The 20975-nt window shown below is 43.7% G+C and overlaps 1 protein-coding gene across 1 annotated transcript in view; it reads right to left on the reverse strand.

The window, feature by feature from the left end:
- Positions 1 to 200: 200 nt before the first annotated feature.
- GALNTL6 (polypeptide N-acetylgalactosaminyltransferase like 6) overlaps positions 201 to 20975 on the reverse strand; it is a 1169120-nt gene continuing 1148345 nt past the window's right edge. Inside the window, exon 12 of the mRNA XM_057724757.1 lies at positions 201 to 603. Within this exon, the coding sequence (XP_057580740.1) occupies positions 436 to 603 (168 nt within the window). The 3' untranslated portion in view covers positions 201 to 435. The remainder of the gene's footprint in view (positions 604 to 20975) is intronic.

Here is a 20975-nt window from a genome sequence, read left to right on the forward strand (position 1 = left end):
CATTCTCATTATAGTAGAACGGCTTGTTCTAAACCTGCAACAGGTTGTCAGAGTGGTCCCGCCCTTCACCTCCACCCTACCCACCCACTTAATAGGATCCATTCATAGCTACTCACTACTGCAGGATTTGACCTGAGAAATGCTAGGATTTATTAACTCAGCAGTTGTTTGGAAAAGTCCCTAAATCATCTTTGCCCTTGGCCAGCAAGGGGACTGCTCAAGTTCTCAGAAGCAGCTGGTGAGGTTCTCAGCCAAGTTCTTCAGGTGCAGGAAGTTCTTCGGGACGACCTACTTTGACATGGCATTTACAGATCTTTAAACCAGGCTTCCTGGATCTAGGAAATGTTATTCCTGACTCCGTTGACCCAGAGGCTGGCTAAAATTTAGTTTTTATAACCTGTAGGTAATCACTCTTTCTTCCATCCTTTTTTCTTTCTAGGAGCTGGCATGGTAGTTAAATTTTTCTAAAACAGTCATATTAATATGTTCAAAAATCCACTGCTGAGTCTCAGAGAGAGGGTCGCATCTGGCCATGAAAATCTTCTTCTCTGCGGGGTTGCAGTCCATGCAGCTGTTACTTACAGGATGGAATAATGTTCTGTCCTGCAGGGATTGGAAAGAAAAGACTGATAATCATATACGGTGAATGCTTAGACCCCAAAATATACAGAGGAAGTAAAATAACCCTGCTGATACTTCAGTATATACCCAGAGTGTGAAAAATAGACCACCTCCCAAATCACACAACAGAAGGTGGAGTTGCCACACAGAACATGGTTTCCTAGGACCCTTTGGTGTGATGCAGGGCCTCCAAGCTGATTCAGCCAGAAACAAAGAATTCATTCATTCATGGACTTTTAAAAAATGTAATCCATTCATTTCCTACTCTGCAGTAAGCATTTTGCTACATGCTTGGGTTCTGAAGATGAAAAGTATATGAGGTTGCTTGTCAAGTAGCTACTAATCTAGCTATTTGGGGAGAGGGATGCATACAGAAACGGTAATTTAGTCCTGTAATTTAGTCCGTAGTAAACAGCACACACACACACACACACACACACACACACACAGAGGACCAGAAGAGTCATCGTCTTCCCTACCCTTGTACTGAGCCTGTACCGGGAAAGGGAAATAGCAGAGGACCAGAAACCAAGTGAGCTGGGCGCTGGGCTGCCTGGCTCCCAAGATGAACACGGGGCTGGGGGCACACAGTGCACAGGCAGCATCTCAAAGCACAAACTCAGATTTGTTGACTCTTGAGCTTCTGTCTCTTTCCGACCCCTCTACTGGCATCACAGCTATCCCTGGGATGCAATTCTCGCTGCCTTCTGTAAAATGGAGGAGACAGTGTTCCCTGGTGTGTGATAAGGTGAACAGCTCTGTGAATGAAGGTGCCAGCAGGGCACAAAGTTTAAGTGGCGAGCAAGCCCACTGTCTGAATAGCCTCTATTAACACACACCCCTTTTTATTGTGCAAACAGGGAGAAGGAAGCCAGTGCTATGAGAAAGGGACCTTTCCTTAACTAGCAATAAACACTTTTGTCTCTTACAGCATCTATTCATTAAAAAAAAAAAAGTGCCAATAACATGTAAAAACATCCCCAGATCACTGCTTAAATTTTAGGAACAAGTTATGTTTTATTATTTAGCTTAGGAAACATTGAGAGATTCTGCTTATTTTCTTTAACTGAGGAATGTTAGACTCAGCATGCTTTTAGGCACCCCGTGTCAATATTTCTGGGTTACCCTGATTGTTAACCAATATTTAATGTCCTTTAGGACCCGGATGTTTGCATAGTTGGGCGCTCTGGAAGGAGGGAAGAATAAGGAAGGAGGAAGGTGGCCTACCGAAGCCTTCTTTGCATGTTTCCACTTTCAGTGTAAACACAGAGCTATTCTAATACAAAGGCTCCCTTCTGCCCTCTGTTCTTTTTCAAGTCTCCTGAGTTTATTGTGGATTTCACTTTCCTTGTGCCAAGAGGGCTGCTGAGGTCTCCTGCCTGTTTTCCTCATCCCCTGCTTCACGAGCCGCTGGTTGACCCCAGGGCAGCTGGCAGGAGCTCTCCTTCCACGGGTGAGGTAGCAGATTCTGGAAGAGGCTGTGCTCTGAGCTCCCCCGCCTCCTCCCTCCTGGGGCGGGTGCTGATGTGAGGCCACAGATCCCATCCCACGGCCGCCCCGCCGCAGCTCCCCAGCAGCAGGCTCTTCGCCCTCCGCCCCCAGCATCCCGCCTGCTCTGTCTCCTGCCCCCAGTTTCTACCAGTTTAGCTACACAGGCCTAATATATTTAAATCAGCTTTTTCAAAGAGCATCCTTAAGCTGTTACATTTGTGAAAATTCTATGTGACCTGCTACCTTCTAAAATTCACTTTGTTCCACATCCATGTACTTCTTTTTCTTCTTAAGGACCTAGATTCCTTCCTATTGTCACCTTTGTCAATGGCCCAAATGGGGACCCGCAGAGACTCGCCGTTTCTCTCCCCAAACACATATTTCCGTAAAAACTAAAAAATGAGGAAAAAAGGAGAACATGTTTTAATTCTCTTCCCTTCTCAGCTCGTGCATCTCAGCTCAGATGCAAAAGCCAAACCAGACTTTCTGAACTTTTTATTTTTCCGAACGTTATTTTCCAAGCCATAAGATGATGACATTTTCCCAAATCTCCAGCTGGAACACATACTCTGGCAGATCCAGGGGTGCTCGTGGGGACAGCTGGGCGGGATGCACAGATTCAGCACGACCCAGAACCAGCCGAAGTGTGCCTCTGAGACTGCACTGCATGTTCTCATAAATGTTGAAAAGTGGAGTTCCCTACATCCATCTGTGTCTGAGAAGCCTCATCAGTAAAATGAGGGGGTGGATAACATCTGTCTCTGAGGCCTCTCCCAGCCATAAAATTGAATGAACATTTTATTCCAAAGTTCACCAATGACAGAGACAAACGACAGGGCATCAGATAGACACTCTGAGCCACTTTTTGTGGACTAACAGATGGCGGCTCTCTCTCTGGTTGCAGACTGAGCTTCCGTGTCTTTGGTGCATCCAGCAGGTCCTAAAGGGGAAGCTTCTGGAAGCATCGTCAGTGTCCTAAGATCACGCGTTTTCCACTTTGACCTTGGGGCTACGTGCACGGCCATCATTATGTTTGTGCTCAGCTAAGCTCCTGGATCGCCAGACGTCGTTGCTGATGCTTCTCCTGTCTGGTGCATCCTCACTGGTGAATGTGGTCTCTTCTCCTACAACAGCCCTTTTAATTTTTATTTTATTATTATTATTATTATTATTATTATTTTTAATACAGTTAAACAACTCTTTTTTTAAAAATGTATTTATTATTTATTTATTTTAGCTGCATTGGGTCTTTGTTTCTGCACGTGGGCTTTCTCTAGTTGCTTCTAGTGGGGGCTCCTCTTCATTGTGATTCATGGGCTTCTCATTGCGGTGGCTTCTCTTATTGTAGAGTACAGGCACTAGGCACGTGGGCTTCAATAGTTGTAGCACAAGGGCTTCAGTAGTTGTGGCTCGCGGGCTTAGTTGCTCCGCAGCATGTGGGATCTTCCCAGACCAGGGATTGAACCCATGCTCCCTGCATTGGCAGGCAGATTCTTAACCACTGCACCACCAGGGAAGTCCCAACAGCCCTTTTAAAAAAAATTTTATTGGAGTATAGTTGATTTACAATACTTTGTTAGTTTCAGGTGTACAGCAAAGTGACTCAATTATACATACACACATACCCCCTCTTTTTTATATTCTTTTCCCATATAGGCCATTACAGAGTACTGAGTTCCCTGTGCTATAGAGCAGGTTCTTATTAGTTATCTATTTTATATATAGTGGTGTGTATACAGTGGAATATTACTCAGACATAAAAAGAACAAAATAATGCCACTTGCAGCAAAATGGATGGACCTAAAGATATGACGTAAGTCAGAGAAAGATGAATATCATATGATATGGCTTATATATGGAATCTTAAAAAAGGGTACCAATGAATCTACTATCTCCAAACAGAAATAGAGTTCAGATGTAGAAAACACACTCATGGTTACCAGGGGGTAAGGGAGGGAGGGATAAGTTGGGAGGTTGGGATGGACATATACACACTATGAGAGCCCTTTACTCCTTTAGTCTCCTCAGATACGACAAGAGAGGCTGGAACAGAATCAAATACAGTTGTTGTTATTTTTCCTCTGGGATAGAGTTCTGAGTGCTCTGGCACGTCTGCTCTTCCCTCACAATCCTCCTGAAAGGGCACGTTCACCTGGACTCTCCCCTGTTCAGTCCTGAGGGAGGGCAGAGCCCGTGCCCTGGCTGTTCAAAAACGAATGCTGCAAACTGTATCTCCTGCATCCCTCCCACCCTCCCTGACTGCTTCCTCCCTTGTTGTTTTGTTGTCTTTTTTTTTCCTGTTTTGTTTTTGCCTAAGAAAATTAGAAATCCTTGAGCAGGAACTGAAAAATTTCAGATTCAGCATTATGGAACTGCCCTTCCTAATCAAATCAGGTCAGGCTAAATTCCAATCGGTCCCCAGGGTGAAGGCTGGGCGGGACTTTTCAGGTAGGTCCTGGAGAAGGACACCTCTTCACAGCAGGCTGCTGTCACACTCCAGGGTACTCACAGGCCAGCAGTAAATTTTATTAGATTCTGTACTCCTGTAGGGTCCAAACTTTAAAAGAACAGGTATGTTATAGACAACATACACTGCTGTGTTCAGGGTTATAAAAGAATCAAACGCCAAAGGTACAGAGACAATAAAATAGGTGTGTGAGTTCATAATGTACAAGAAGGTGACACTGAGAATAAAAGCCCTCATGGTGGCAGGGCGCAGGGGGCTGGGGCTCTGTTCCACAGGAAATTTGGTCACATTCCTGTCACCCCACTCACTTGTCACATGACCTTGGATGGTTATTTAATTCTCTGAAACGTGCAATGTAGATAATAAGATCTGCTTCAGGAGTTTGTTGTGGATAAAATGAGTTAATATACGTAAAATGGCTGGCATGATGTCTTACATATAGTAAGTAATGAAATAATAGTGATTCTACACCCCCTCGCCTCTTTATTTTCAGTCAGGGAGCATCCCTAATTCTAAAAATCAGAACATACTAACCATCTGTCTGAGGCCAGCTATTCAAGACCAAATTGCATTTTCTGAAATCCTGGCGAAACAGAATTTGCAAAAATTGGCACCTGCCGCAACCAGTTATCCAAATGGATACATCAGTACCTCCTGGTTTAAGCAAAAGATTTATGGAACAAAGGTGATCTATGGTTCAGGAATGAGCCCTTCTGTATAGTTATGGTCCGAGTTTGTATACGTTGCCTGAAATACATGATCCAGGGCATTGGAGTTCAACAAATATTTATTAAGCGCCTTTTATTTGCTGGAGTGTGTCAGGAAGTAGGCATAGAAAGATAACCTAAGATGCCTCCCCTGGCCCAAGAGGTTGAGGAGACCGATAGGTAAACGACACATTTGAAGCAGAAAATGTCAATGAGATCATAGCAGTGGGGAAGTAGGATGACTAGAGAAGAAGGTGTGAACAGAGAGATGTGAACGAACAGGTACATTTATGCATTCAATTTATTCAACAGAAACCTACAGGGTGCCTGCTATTTGTTGGGCACTGTTTCAGATGGTTGGGATGTATCCACAGTCTTAATAATAGAAAAATTGCTGCCCTCCTGGAGCTTACATTCTAGAGGTAGGGGTTGGGGGTGGAGCAGTAAGGCACAGACAATAAACAGTGAATGTAATTGTTTACGTGGCCTGTTCAAAGGTGACATAAAAAGAAATCAAGGCAGTCAGGAGAAACTGGAGTGCCAAGGGAGGGGCTGGTGTGCAGACTTAAATAGGGTGGCAAGAATAAACCTCACTGGGAAGGTGACATCTGAGTAGGTGACATGTGAAGAAGGTAAGGGAATTGGCCATGCAAATATCTGGAGAAAGAGGTTCCAGATGGGGAAGCAGTCCGTGCAGAGGCCCTAAACAGGGATGCACCGTATGGGTTAGAGGAACATGAGGAGGCCAGGGTGAGGGAGAGTGGTACGAGATGGATCAGAAGTGATGGAGGGCTCCGTCCATCACGTGCTGGGGACCAGCAGGTCACTTGGCATGGGCGAAGCACAAGGAGCAAGGGGGAGAATTCCAGAGAGCGACAGGCGAATTCCACATCGTGAAGAGACTGGGGTGCAACGCTAAGGCTTGACTTTTCGTGCAAGCATTGGGGCTGGTCATTGGAGGATTTAAAACAGTGGAGTTAAGGGTCCCCATCTTGGGTGCCTCATGCTAGTGGCAGAGAGGAGGATGGGATGGGGGTGGAGGGGTCTGGACACAGCCAGAGGAACAGCTGGAGGCTACTGCAATCATCCAGACTTGAGTTGGGGTGAGAGCAAAAGCGATGGGGAGCAGCTGGGGGTGGCCTGAGACATGATCGGAGAGCTAGTTAAGGAGGTGACTGCACAGGGCGTTCTGATTGACGGCACGTGGGGATGAAGGTGGAGGGAGTGGATGACTAGAGGAAAAGCAGTGTTGAGGTGAGAAATGCAGAAAGAGGAACAGGGTTGGGGGTGGGTATGATGACCTCTTTTTCAGGTATGAGTCATAGGTGTTTATGGGACGTCCAGGTTTCAATGCCCGGGAAACAGTTGGGTATAGGCTGGACCTCAAGACAGCTCCTTTGTGAAGTGGGGAGAGTCGAGTTACTCCCTCCTACTGACTGTTCATTTCTGTGTAGCTCATGCTGGCAGCAAATGCATTTGTGAGAGAGATCGCCTTCATGCCCATTTGTTTCTAATATGGATACACGGGAAGGAAGGCTTGGAATTATGAGGCTTTTTTTTTTTTCCATAAGGGTATTAAATCGTTTATTGATTACACATGATAATGGATGGTACACAAGCTTCATTCCCATCTGTAACTTTATCTGGTACCATAATTCAATTTAGATATATTGCATAGGATGTGCCAACAATCATATTAATAACCAAAAAAACTCCATGACTTTGCTTGGGTGACCCTTTTAAAGGTGAACTCCAGGTCACAACACAGTAACTGTCAGTTCAACTACACCAAGGTTTCTGAAGACAATAGCTTCTCCGCCAAAGCAGGTTGTAAATAAATTTCAAATGGAACCTGGCATCACCCTGAAGGAATTCTAACTTCACCCTGTTGGGGTAATTTACCAAAATGGCTTCAGAGTATACTAACTTTACACAGCACATTAAAAAAAAGACACATTTATTCAGCGTCATGATCAGACTATTACACTTAGCAATCAACAGCATAGGTGCAAAAAAAAAAAAAAAAAAACTACATTAAAATCCTTTGTTGGAATGCTTGATACTTTCCACAGAACAGAAACTAAAATAACCTGTTCTACAATTAGTCACAAATAAGTGTTTTTTGCCCATACACATGAGTGTTGTCTAAAATATGTCTTCTTTGTAGCAGCTGGGCCCTGCCACCACTGTGCTTGGCTGAGTTCACAAATCTGTTGTAACCGGTAGCTTCCCTGTCGCTTCTCTGGCTCTCCTCTCCTGCTAAGGTTTGTTTCCTGGCAGTAATGAAAACCTTCTGCCACTGCCATGGCTCCTGCTGCTGCTGGAACCGCCACAGCCACCTTGGTTTTGTGGTTTGGCCAAGTATTGGCCTCCACCCCCATAGGGGCCAGAACTTCTGCCTCCAAAGTTTCCTCCTTTCATGGGTCCAAAATTCGAAGATTGATTGTTGTAATTGCCAAAATCATTGTAGCTTCCACCACCTCCAAAATTGCTTCCATCATTACCAAATCCACGATAGCCAGCCCCACTGCCACCATATCCACCACCACCATGGCTGCCACCAAAGCCACCTCGACCACTGACGTTTCCTCCACGACCAAAGTTGTCATTCCCACCAAAACCACCTCCACGACCACCACCAAAGTTTCCAGAACCACTTTGACCTCTTTGGCTGGAGGAAGCACTAGCCATCTCTTGCTTAGACAGGGCTTTCCTTCCTTCACAGTGGTGGCCAGTCACAGTGTGGTGTTTCTGAATGAAAGTCTTGCCTGCGGAGTCCAGGTCATCCAAGGTTACGGAAACAGAGCTTCTCTTTTTGCCACTGCCTCGGTCAGTCGTGATTTCAATCACTTCAGTTTTCCCACACTGTTCAAAATAATCTCTTAGGTGATGTTCCTCAGTGTCTTCTTTAATGCCACCAACAAAAATCTTTTTCACAGTTACGTGGCCACCAGGTGTTTGAGAATCTTCTCTTGACTCTTCCATCCCCCTCGTGTGGCCTCGCACTCATGGCCACGTCTGCCTCCTCCACGGTGGCATCAGTGACACACCCGAAGCCTCTGGAGCGCTTGGTGTCTGGATCCCTCGTTACCACACAGTCTGTGAGGTTCCCCGTGGCTCAGAATGGCTGCTCAGACTCACCGGTTTTTTCAAAGCTCAAACCTCCGATGAAGAGCTTCCGCAGCTGTTCGGGCTCTTTGGGAGACTCTGACTTAGACATGACGGCAGTGGAGGGGGGAGATGTCAACCATGCTAACTCGGTGGCGTCCGCGGGCAGAAAGGAGTAACCTGTTGAACGTATCTCGAGACTGGTTTTTAATCCTAGTTTTATCTCTGACAAAAATCTTTGATGGTCACCTCGTTTGCCAGTGACTTCGGTTTTCCGTCTGCAAGATGAATGGAGTGGGAGGAAGAGGTGGGGTTGAGATAAGGGATGAAAATATCCGCCTTCCCACCTCCTAGGGTCGTGGAGAAGAACCAGGAGGATATATGAGTGGCCTTTGAGTTCTGGAAGAAAGACACATCAGGTGGTTTTATTTTTTTCTGCCTATTTTTGCTGTTGGCATCTAGGAGAACGCAAATAACACCTTCATAGGCATAAAAGGGACAAAGCAGTCTCATTGTCTACACTTTTCCATTTTTTTCTTTGATGCGTACAATTCCTCACAGAAGGAGAAAATTGGTCTTCCTGCATCAGTGGGTAATTTGGCCAATCAGAAATAACAGAGCCCTCGGTGTGTGTGCTGAGATAGTGCTGGCAGCCCTGTAGCCCCATCCCCTGCTCCATCCCTGGTTTTCTGGGCTACAGGCAAGTGATGGGCATGAGTATACCCTCAGCTCTCCGAGCAGCCAGGATCATTACAGAATCGGTTGTGATTTGTCACATCTCTGCTCTTCACATCATTCAAAGACTGCCCAGCCTCTTCACTGAATTCTTAGTGTGGTACCAGGGTCTTGTACAGACAGCCTTGCCCCCAGCCTTAGAGTTCATCATTTCCCTTCACACGCACACACTTCAACTGGCTTCTCCATTCTTCCAAGAAAACCAAACTCTTCCCTACCTGAGGGCCTTTGCACAAGCTGATCCCTGCATCTGGGATTTTTTTAATTTAATTTTTATTTTATATTGGGGTATAGGTGATTTACAATATTGGGTTAGTTTCAGGCGTGCAGCAAAGTGATTCAGATATACGTATATTGGGTTGGCCAAAAAGTTTGTTTGGGGGACTTCCCTGGTGGTCCAGTGGGTAAGGCTCTGTGCTCCCAATGCAGGGGGCCCAGGTTTTATATCTGGTCAGGGAACTAGATCCCGCATGCTGCAATGAAGACCCAGTGCAGCCAAAATAAATAAATAAATAAATAAATGATAAATAACCAAACTGCTCCCAACATTATATATATATATTAAAAGTTCGTTTGGTTAATGAATACATTGTTCAATAAAGTTCTTGGTGAAAATGAAAAATGTGTCTTTTATTTTTACTTAAAACCAAAGGAACTTTTTGGCCAATCTGGTACATACATCCATTCTTGTTCATATTCTTTTCTTCACTTACCTAAATCCTACTCATCTTTTAGGTCTCCATTTGAAAGCTAGTGTGTGGGAGCAGCCTTGCGTACCTCTCTGACCTGGATAGAGCCCAGTGTCCTGTTCCCATATTATCCTGTACACTTAATGTATTCAGTTTAAAAATCTGTCTGCTTCCCCACTAGGCTGAAAACTCCAAGAGCAGAGAAAACCCATCTGTTCCATATCTTGTTTCCATCTGCCCATAGCTGTTTATCTCCCCTCAGTAAACCTGCCGGGAGTCATGTCAACGTAATAATAGCTGCTATTTATCGAGTAGGTATTTCTGTGCCTCGTAGTGGTAAATGTTCTACCCAGATTTTCTCCTTTTATCTACTTCATCCACATAAGCAACCTGAAGAGAGAGTGAATGTGGACAGACAGGAAACCAGGTTTGTTTATTTACTTAACAAATGCTAATTCAGCACCTACTATGCGCTTAACAGTGTTTTAGGTACTGAGGATACTGCACAAAAGGAAGCAGAGAAAAATCCCTGCTCTTGTAGAATTTACATTCTAATATTTAGCGACTGTTAAATAGCCAAAATAGTACAGGAAGACAACGAGGGAGCCCATCTTTTCATGGATGTAAACTTACTAGGAGGGCGAAAGTCAAATCAGGAGATGGTTTTTTGGGCACCTAGGAGAGTAATAGCTGACACTCATTGGATGCTTAATAAGTGCCGTGTCCTAGGTGCATTTAGCTTTTATTTCATCATCACAATAATCTTCTAAGGTAGACACTGTTATTATCACCATTTGATAAACAAGGAAACAGAAGCACAGAGTAAGGAAGTTTCCCAAGATCCCAGAGCTAGGACCTCCATGGAACCAGAGCTCAGATCCTAGGTCTCTCAGGATCCAACCCCTGTGCTCTCGGCCTCTGCCTGTCTCACCTTCTTCTTCTTCTTCCTCTTCCTCTTCCTATTCTTGCTCCTCCTCTTCCTCTTCCTCTTCTTTCTCTTCCTCCTCTTCTTTTTTTAAATTTTTTGGCTGTACTGCACAGCATGTGAGATCTTAGTTCCCTGACCAGGGATCAAACCCGTGCCTCCCTTGCATTGGGAATGTGGCGTCTTAACCACTGGACCACCAGGGAAGCCCGTCACCCCCTTCTTAGCCGAGCCAACTAGCAGTCCTGCTCCAGACCCACACCTGCTCAGTAGGGAAGAGCTGTCCTCATTAGCAAATACTAATTTCAAATGTGTATAGTTTCAATTCCCAAGATCCTTTAAAGTTTGACAGTCTCGATCTTGGCAGGCATTCAATTCAGGAAGTCTTTGTCCACATGTTAGAGCCTTAGATTGTGATGAAATCTTTCCTCTGGTCTTTAGTGACCAGAGGATGGCAGTTCAGCATGTTAGGTCAAATGGTAACTGGCAGGCATAGGGCTAAGGTACCCAGATATGGCAAAATTTACAAGGACGTGACAACAAAGTGACTTCAGCTGGATTAGACCTTCAGATAAAAACAGAATGGGAAGATAAAACTATTTATTGACAATGTAGCTTCATTGCAGGGGTGAATGTATTTCCCTCCCAGGAATTAAACACCCTCATCTTTGACAAGGTGATTGACTTGTCAATTTGAACTGAAGATCGCAACTTCTTAGGGTACAGTGGTTATGTCTCCTGTTATTTTCAGAGTATAGGGTACAATGTAGACATTGTGCATCTGGTTTTCAGCAAGATGCTTGAAAATCCCCCTTTGTTTTTCTATGAGTGAGCTGGAAAAATGTGGGCTAGAATATAATTCACCATTAGGTGATTTTGTATCTGGTTGAGTAACTGCACCCAGTGGACCAATGTCTCCTCCATCATATGATGGTGGGCTTGGTTCTGGGCCTTGTTCTTTGGTATCAACAACTTAGATGAGGGCCTGAGTGCCTGCTGCTCTGCTCTAACTCATGGCTGGAACAAAACTAGTTCCCCTGGTAATAAGCTGGATCAAAGAGTCAAAATCTAGGCTGGGGTAAATCTGGTGAGAGAGAATTTAATAGAACCCAATGGATGGCTACACAAGTATGAAAGGTGAACTATACAGGTATAAGACTACAGAGACATGTCTGTGTAGCAAAGCAAGAGCGGGTTTTGTTTTGTTTTTTTTAAATACTGAAAACTCATTAAGAAGGCAAGTATGTGAAGTTAAGGCAGAAAATCGATCAACAAGTGAATGTAACAGGCATATACTGCTCATAACAAAAGGGTGTTAGAAACTCATTCTGTTCTTTGGTTAAACACACCCAGAATACTGTGTTCGCTTCTGGGCATCAGGCCACCCTCTAGGACCCCTGGAGTGTATTAAGAATCCATGTCCAGGAGGCTGAAGTAGGTCCAGATGAAGTCATCTGAAGAGTGGTGGCAGGAAATCGGGCCATTTAATTGGAAGTAAGGAGTAAAGATCAGACAAGCATTGTTCAAGTATTGGAATCTGTCTTGACCAAAATGGATCAAATGGGATCTACGTGGTACCAAAAGCCTTAGAGGTTTCTAACACTTGGGACTGTCCAGAAATGAATGGGCCAAGCATGAATAGTGTGACTCTCTAAGCATGACCACAAGTCCAGGATTTTGTAGTGGGTCTTCATTTATCAGAACCAGAGTCGAATTCCACTCTTTTAATTAAACTCTCTGTTTCCTCATTTTAGGTCCTAAGTCAATAGCTAACTGGAATGACTTAAAAATAACAACCTTGTGGCCATCCATCTGGCATCTTCATGGACCAGCAGGATTTTATGAGCTGAGAGGCCAAAGCCCTGGCATGTATCCTAAGGTACCAAAAATAGTCAGATGCAGGCACATGCCAACAATTCTACCCACTTACTTTTGTTTTTAAAGGGGATACCCAGCTTTATTATTCTTTAAATATTTATCTATTTATTTATTTGGTTGCGCTGGGTCTTAGTTACAGCAGGAGGGCTCCTTAGTTGTGGCATGCATGTGGGATCTAGATCCCTGACCAGGGATCAAACCTGGGCCCTCTGCAATGGGAGCGTGGATTCTTAACCACTGGACCACCAGGAAAGTCCTCATCCACTTACTTTTTTTTTTTTTTTTAATTAATTAATTTATTTTATTGGCAGTGTTGGGTCTTTGTTGCTGCACACGGGCTTTCTCTAGTTGCGGTGAGCGGGGGCTACTCTTCATTGTGGTGCACCAGCTGCTCATTGTGGTTGACTCTCTTGTTGCAGAGCACGGGCTCTAGGCGCGAGGGCTTCAGTAGTTGCAGCACATGGGCTCAATAGTGGTGGCTCACGGGCTCTAGAGCGCAGGCTCGATAGTTGTGGCGCACGGGCTTAATTGCTCCGCAGCATGTGGTATCTTCCTGGGGCAGGGATCGAACCCGTGTCCCCTGCATTGGCAGGCAGATTCTTACCCACATGCGCCACCTAGGAAGTCCCCCATCCACTTACTTTTTAAAGTAATGTGACTATTTCACTGTTATCAGTTTAGCCTGACAGGTACCTTTTTATCTGTATTTTCCTGTTTGATGTTACTTTTAAGCCCTTTCTTATAAGGGCTTAAACTATAAGGATACCCCAGAGAGCAACTCAGAAAATTGATGTAAACCTTTCGATTTTGGACTTGGGGGAGACTGTAGATGGGGTTCTGAGATCAAGAGACGTACTTTTATTCAGCGCAGCTTGAGGTTCACGGAGGGGATCGCATGAGTAATTGAGCCCATTTAATGAATGCTTATTTAAGAATGTCTACCTAGTAGATGTTAGGCAGGCCATGCAGAAATATGAGAAAAAGTTCCTGCCCTTAGGTGGTTAACACCTCTAAGGGGAGACTAACCATACATAGTACGCTGCTCTAAGTACAGAGAAGGGGACAAAATGGTACAGGAATACAAGCAGACGGGCAATTCCAACTAAAGTAGGAGAGAAGTGTAGGGTAAGGAAAGTGAGTAAAAACTGGAGCTGGAAAAGTGATTCTCCATCTGGAGACCCATCAGAAACTTTTAGGAGCTTTTAAAAAATACCAATACCCAGGCCTCCCCTTCTAGAGCATCAATCTGTCCTTATGTTAACAGCACACTACACTAAAAATTGTATTTTTATAATGTTAGGATACCCGGCACTTTTACAATGTTTGATACTTGTTCTTTTCCCGCTTCAACACTTTTTTGGCTATTCTTGGCCCTTTCGTTTCCGTATACATTTCAGAATCAGCTCATCAATTTCCATGAATAAACCTGCTGGGATTTGATCGATTTTGCATGAAATGTAAACACCTGCTTGAGAACAGGTATCTTCACAATATTGTCTTCCTATTATTGAACATGCTAGCTTTCCTCTAGATTTTTAAAAGTTCCTTAGTGATGTTTTGTAATTTTCTGTATAAAGGCCTTGCACATCTGTTGTGAAATTTATCCCTAATTATTTGACGCTTTTTATGGTGATCAAGTGGAATGAGTTTTGAATTTCATTTTCTGTTTTTTTGTGTATACTGACAATTTATTTTCTTATATTTACCTTGTGTCCAGGACTATGCTAAATGTACTTACTGATATTAACAGTTTTGATATATAACCTTTTGGATTTTTTATATATACAACTAGTCATCTATGAGTAGACTCTTTTATTTCTTCCTTTCTGATTCTTATACCTTTTATTTCTTTATCTTGCCTGATGGCTCTAGGAAGACCCCCCAGTGCAATGTTGAATAGAAGTGATGGTAGTGGACATTATATATATTTTATTCCCAGTCTCTGGAGGGAAGCTGTAACATTTCACCACTAGGAGTGATGTTGTAAGGTCTGGGGTCTTATTAGATTAAGCTGGTTTATTTCTATCAATTTACTTTCTGTATGGCTAAGACTGTTTAGTCAGAAGGTAAAAACTTGAGGATTCACAGATAGACCATGCATATAAGGCCCCTTGACTTATGACAAAGGTGCCACTTCCATGCAGTGGGAAAAAAATCATATTTTTTTGTAAATGATTGATCGATTGATTGTAAATATGAAATCAATAATCAACACCATTTTACATTGTACACAAAAACCATTCCAGGGAATATATACCACAATGCAGAAGATTAAACAACAAAGCTTGCAAAGGTGACTTAGAGTACTACCTTCATGACTTGGGTGTGGGCAAAGATTTCCTAAATAGGACACAGAAAACATCATAAAGAATAGCTCTTCATCCAGGAGAGAGAAAGGGCCACATACTGACTGGAGTAAGATATTTACAAATAACCAACAAACCACTATACCTATGTGCTTTTTGGCCATCTGTCTGTCTTCTTTGGAGAAATGTCTTTTTAGGTCTTCCACCCATTTTTTGATTGGGTGTTTTTTTTTTTTTTTTTTTTTTTTATATGGAGCTGCATGGGCTGTTTGTATATTTTGGAGATTAATCCCTTGCTGGTTGCATCATTTGCAAATATTTTCTCCCATTCTGTGAATTGTCTTTTTATTTTTTTTATGGTTTCCTTTGCTGTGCAAAAGCTATTAAGTGTAATTAGGTCCCATTTGTTTATTTTTGGTTTTATTTTCATTACTCTTGGAGGTGGATCAAGAAAGATATTGCTGTGATTTATGTCAGAGAGTGATCTTTGTTTTCCTCTAAGAGTTTTATAGTATCTATCCTTACATTTAGGTCATTAATCCATTTTGAGTTTATTTTTTGTATGGTGTTAGGGAATGTTCTAATTTCATTCTTTTACGTGTAGCTGTCCCGTTTTCCCAGCATCACTTATTGAAGAGACTGTCTTTTCCCCATTTTATATTCTTGCCTCCTTTGTCATAGATAAGTTGACGACAGTTGTGAGGGTTTATTGCTGGACTTTCTATCCTGTTTCATTGATCTCTATTTCTGTTTTTGTGCCAGTGCCATATTGTTTTGATTACTGTAGCTTTGTAGTGTAGTCTGAAGTCAGGGAGCCTGATTCCTCCAGCTCCATTTTTCTTTCTTAGGATTGCTTTGGATAGTCAGGGTCTTTCATGTTTCCACACAAATTGTAAAAGTTTTTGTTCTAGTTCTGTGAAAAATGCCATTGCTAATTTGATAGGGATTGCACTGAACCCATAGATTGCTTTGTGTAGTATAGTCATTTTGACAATATTGATTCTTCCATTCCAAGAACATGGTATTTCTCTTCATCTGTTTGTGTCATCTTTGAAAAGATGCTCAACATCACTAATTATTAGAGAAAGGCAGATCCAAACTACAATGGGGTATCATCTCACACCAGTCAGAAGGGCCATCATAAAAAAATTTACAAACTATGCTGGAGAGGGTGTGGAGAAAAGGGAACCCTCCTACACTGTTGGCGGGAATGTAAGTTGGTACAACTATTATGGAGAACAGTTATGGAGGCTCCTTAAAAAACTAAATATAGATCTAACATATGATCCAGCAATCCCACTCTTGGGCATATATCCAGAGAAAACCATAATTCAAAAAGATACATGCACCCCAATTTTCATTGCAGCACTATTTACAATAGCCAAGCAACCTAAATGTCCATCAACAGATGAATGGATAAAGAAGATGTGGTACATATATACAGTGGAATATTACTCAGCCATAAAAAAGAATGAAATAATGCCATTTGCAGCAACATGGATGGACCTAGAGATTATCATACTAAGTGAAGTAAATCAGACAGAGAAAGACAAATATCATATGATATCATTTCTCTGTGGAATCTAATAAAAAAATGATACAAATGAAGTTATTTACAAAACTGAAACAGACTCACAGATCTCGAAATTAAATTTATTGTTACCAAAGGGGAAATGTGGGTGGAAGTGATAAGTTAAGAGATTGGGATTAATATATAAATGCTACTGTATGTAAAATAGATAACTAATAAGGACCTACTATATAGCACAGCAAACTCTACTCAGTACTCTGTAGTAATCTATACCTACATGGGAAAATAATTTGAAAAAGAATATAAACATACATGTGTGTAAATTTGCTTTGCTGTACACCTGAAACTAACACAACAGTGTAAGTCAACTATACTCCAGTACAAATTTTTTAAAAAAGCATTATACTTAAATATACCAAAAACGCCTCAAAATCTACATTAAAAAAAGAAGCCAGACAACTGCTCACCGGACTTGAACAGGTCCTTCTCAAAGAAGACCTCCAGAAAGTCATGTGCTCTCATTCTACAACCACAGAAGTGAAAAAGGAAAAGAAAAAGAAACCGACGTGCCGGGTGTTGATGAGGATGGGAAGGTCTGGGTTCTCTGGCAGCGTCTGCCCACAGCTCTTCAGGCTGCAGGATTTCAGTGCCTGCTGGCCTGACCTCCTGAAGCTGGTCGCTGTATCTCTCCATAGGGGCTCTATTCTCTGGGCTCTAGAACAGCAGCCCAGCGATGTCAGGAATAAACACCCCCCAGGAGTAGCCCTAAGCCAAGACCGACTGTGGTGATGTGTAAATGTCCCAATTCCCTTGCCACCGATGGGTGCTCCAGACCATTGCAAAGATATTGGTGGGCTTGGTCTCCCTTTTCCCACAGTGGTACCTGCTTCATCACACACTCAGTATTGGCTCCATCCCTTCCCTGTTTCACTTCCCCACTCCCCGCCACGATTTGGGGTGGGGCATCTCGCAAGTAAACCACTCGTACTCAAATTCTCACCTCAGTGTCTACATCTGGGGAAACCCCAATGAAGATATATGTTATACTCCCATAATAATGTTTTCTTTCAATGGACTTCCCTGGCAGTTCAGTGGTTAAGACTCCACGCTTCCAGTGCAGGGGGCAAGCGTTCAATCCCTGGTCAGGAAACTAAGATCCCACATGCTGCGTGGCATAGCCAAAAGAAAAAAAAAGTGTTTCCTTATGAAAAAAGGACATGGGAGAGAGCTCTTGATCTGGGGGTGAGGGTTGGGGTGAGGGCAGTAGTTAATATTTCTTAGCATAGATTGCTGTATATCAAGACTCACCACTATTCTCAGGGTCACCCACATGGATGGAAATTTGATCATCTGGTCAGAAACCACACTGGAAGTTTCCCATGGTTTATCTCACTGAATTACTGTCTCTGCTATATTGACGTGGAAGTTGAAAATCACATATGTGAAATAACTCATTTAGATCACGTTACAGTTTCAGGATGAATTAGGATGTCTTAGGCTGGACAAGTCACTGTGATATTGACCAGATTGAGAAGGGGCAGGGTGAGAATTCAGGAAAAGGCACTTTATCTTCTCAGTGGGAAACCAAGTATAAACCAGAGGAATGCAGTGACCAGCTTTTGCGGGCACCCCTCTGACTGCAGGATGGAAGGTGGTTTGGGGGGAAGGGCGGAGGCAGGGTGGCCTTTTAGGGAGCTGCTGCGGTCATCAGGGGTGAGATGGGAAGGGCTGACATTGGGGCTGTGGCCACAGAGACGGCAAGGAAGGGAGGGGTTCACGTCTTAGCAATCAACCAGATGTAGGGGTGGGAGGAGGGAGGACAGTTTCTTGTTTCAGATGTCCTTTCGAATGTCAGGTGATGATTTGAATTTGTTAATGAGATCTCTTCAGCAATTTGTTGTTCTTGTAGCAGGGGTCCCCCTGGTGGGAAAGAAACCACGAATGGGATTTCTTATCCTGGGTACCTGCTGTGGTGGGAGACACTTGGGCAGCAGAGCCTAGTTACAGGACCCTAGGATAGGGATGCCCTTCTTCTCTCGTGGTGGCAAAGAGCCACATGTAAAAGTAACTGAGGGACTTCCCTGGTGGTCCAGTGGTTGAGGCTTCGCCTTCCAAAGCAGGGGGTGAGAGTTCTATCCCTGGTCAGGGACCTGGGATCCCACATGCCACACGGCCGAAAAATCAAAACATAGAACAAAAGCAATATTATAACAAATTCAATAAACTCTTTAAAAATGGTCCACATCAAAAATATCTTTAAAAGTAACTGAGAGCTACAGGGCGGAGGGTCGGGGGGGGGGGGTGGTCCAGTTCTAACATGGGTATCTAACATGGGTAAGTGCTGATGATGTAATACAGCACAGTGACTGCAGTGAGTAATTCTGTATCATATACTTGAAAGTTCTCATCACACACACACACACACACACACACACACACACACACACACTCACACACAGGAACCCATAGCTATGCACCCTGATGGATTTGTTAACTATACTTTTGTGGTGATCATTTCTCAATGTATCAAATGTATCAAATCATTACATACACCTTAAACTTACACAAGGTTGTGTGTCAATTATATCTCAGTAAAGCTGGGGAAAAAGGGAAAAATCTTCCTGGAAAAATAAACCAACAAGAACCGAGAGTTTATGGCTGCTGAGAGGTGAGAAAGTGGGGCCGGACAGCGCCCTTCCCAGCTCAAGCAGGTGGCTGGCCGCCACTCCTCAATCTAGAAATCTCCGCGTGGCTGGGAGAAGGGCCTGGCTGGTCTCGGGGGTGCAGAATCCGACAGGCATCAGGACGTTCCAGGGCAATATTGATAGGATTGCTTAAAGGCACAGGAAAGAGGTGAGACTTCGAGGCCAGATACACCTGACCTGGAATACTGGCTTGGCCCCAAATCTGTTTCTTCCTCCGTGGATCATAGGTAACAGGCCCAGATGGTTGTGAGGTGTGTAAAGCACTAGCTCCGTGCACCCTCACCAGCTGGAGACAATGGGGAAGATGGAGCCTAGGAGATGCTCCATGGGGATCCTTTAGGCCATTAGCAGAGTCTCACGAATCCGTGCTGATTCATGAATATGCTGATATGAAGGGGGACCGCAAAGTCGACTCCGAAGATTGCAAACTGTCTAAAGCCCCCAGGGCCAAGTAATGCCTGTAAACAGACAAGGCAGCACCCACCAGAGGGACTTCTTGCTCTGTGCCTTGGGTAGAGCCCGTGAAATAAACAAGGGACTTTCTCAAACAGGTACATTTGAACAGGGCTGAGTCAGTGCCTGAGATGAGCTATTTCAGACGCTTTCTCTTTTAGGCCTTTGGCATGTTCCTGATGATGTATAAATCGTGCTTGTTGTATAAATACCCAGTGAGTGTAACCTTTTGCTGAGTCACGTGAGGCCAGGTCTGAGGGAAGAGCCACAGCACAGTTTTATCTGGCGGGTCCCTTTCACGAGTCCCTCAGGATCCTGGAAAGGTTTAGTGTTTAAGCTGTGAGTTACTCCTGGAATCGCCGCAGCCGTTTTCCTCCCTAGGAGCCCCACGTGCACGTGTATATCGGTCTTATTCATCTGTGAGCTTTCGTAAGCTCCTTAATGAAAACAGTGGTATTTTCTTGGCTTAACTGCATATTATGCAGTGTTCCGTCTCTCATCCTGTAAGCAGTGGTGAGAAACGGTTTGCTCTGTGGGGACCAAGAGCACACCAGGCAAAGGGCGAATCAGGTATTTTATCCATGTGCCCTGAACATAACTTCCTAACGGTCAGTATATAACCACAAAAACAAAACAAAACAAAACAAAACAAAACAAAACAAAACACTGCTTTACTGCACCACGCACAGGCTGTATCATGTTGAACAGCAAACGGGTTTGACAAGATGAATCATTTCTGATGTATTTCACAAGGAAAACAGGGAGGTATTCCTCTTACGTGATTTCTCCCCATCACCCTGTATTATATCAGATGCCGTCTTCTTCTTAGCTCTTTTGATTTTAAATAGTTTTTTAAGAGGATATAATGACTGGTGTTTTGCACTTTTTCTGGACCCCTAGCCACAACCTGCCAGATGTTGGGAGGGCGGGTGGTAGTGTGCGGAATAAAATTGCACGGATGAGTCTGCCTTTGCGTATGGGAGGTAGATGTCAGAAAGCTCACTAAATGAGGGAACAGGTATCTAGACTAGTGGTCCCTGTGTTGATTCTCTGCAGACCCTTCCCTTCAGCTCTCTGTGATCTCAGGGGATACTGACTTTCCCTCAGTCAAGGGTGGCCAACACCCCTGATTCAAGCAGTGGGTGGGACATTTTCCTTACAGTCTGGGGTGAGGCTGAATCATTCCAGAGGGTGAAAAGGCAAACAGAGGGCATCTTCCACCTGGCCGGGGAGGCCCCCAGACGTTCTACAGACTTGAGGGGCAGAACGGAGCTAATGAGTTCTTGCTAATTGACAGCCGAGTCCTGACTTAGAAACCAAAGAAGTTGAGAAAAAAAATTGTGTTCTAAAAAGTTATCA

Source organism: Hippopotamus amphibius, chromosome 2 (genome assembly GCF_030028045.1).
Source record: "Hippopotamus amphibius kiboko isolate mHipAmp2 chromosome 2, mHipAmp2.hap2, whole genome shotgun sequence".
NCBI classification, from domain to species: Eukaryota; Metazoa; Chordata; class Mammalia; order Artiodactyla; family Hippopotamidae; genus Hippopotamus; species Hippopotamus amphibius.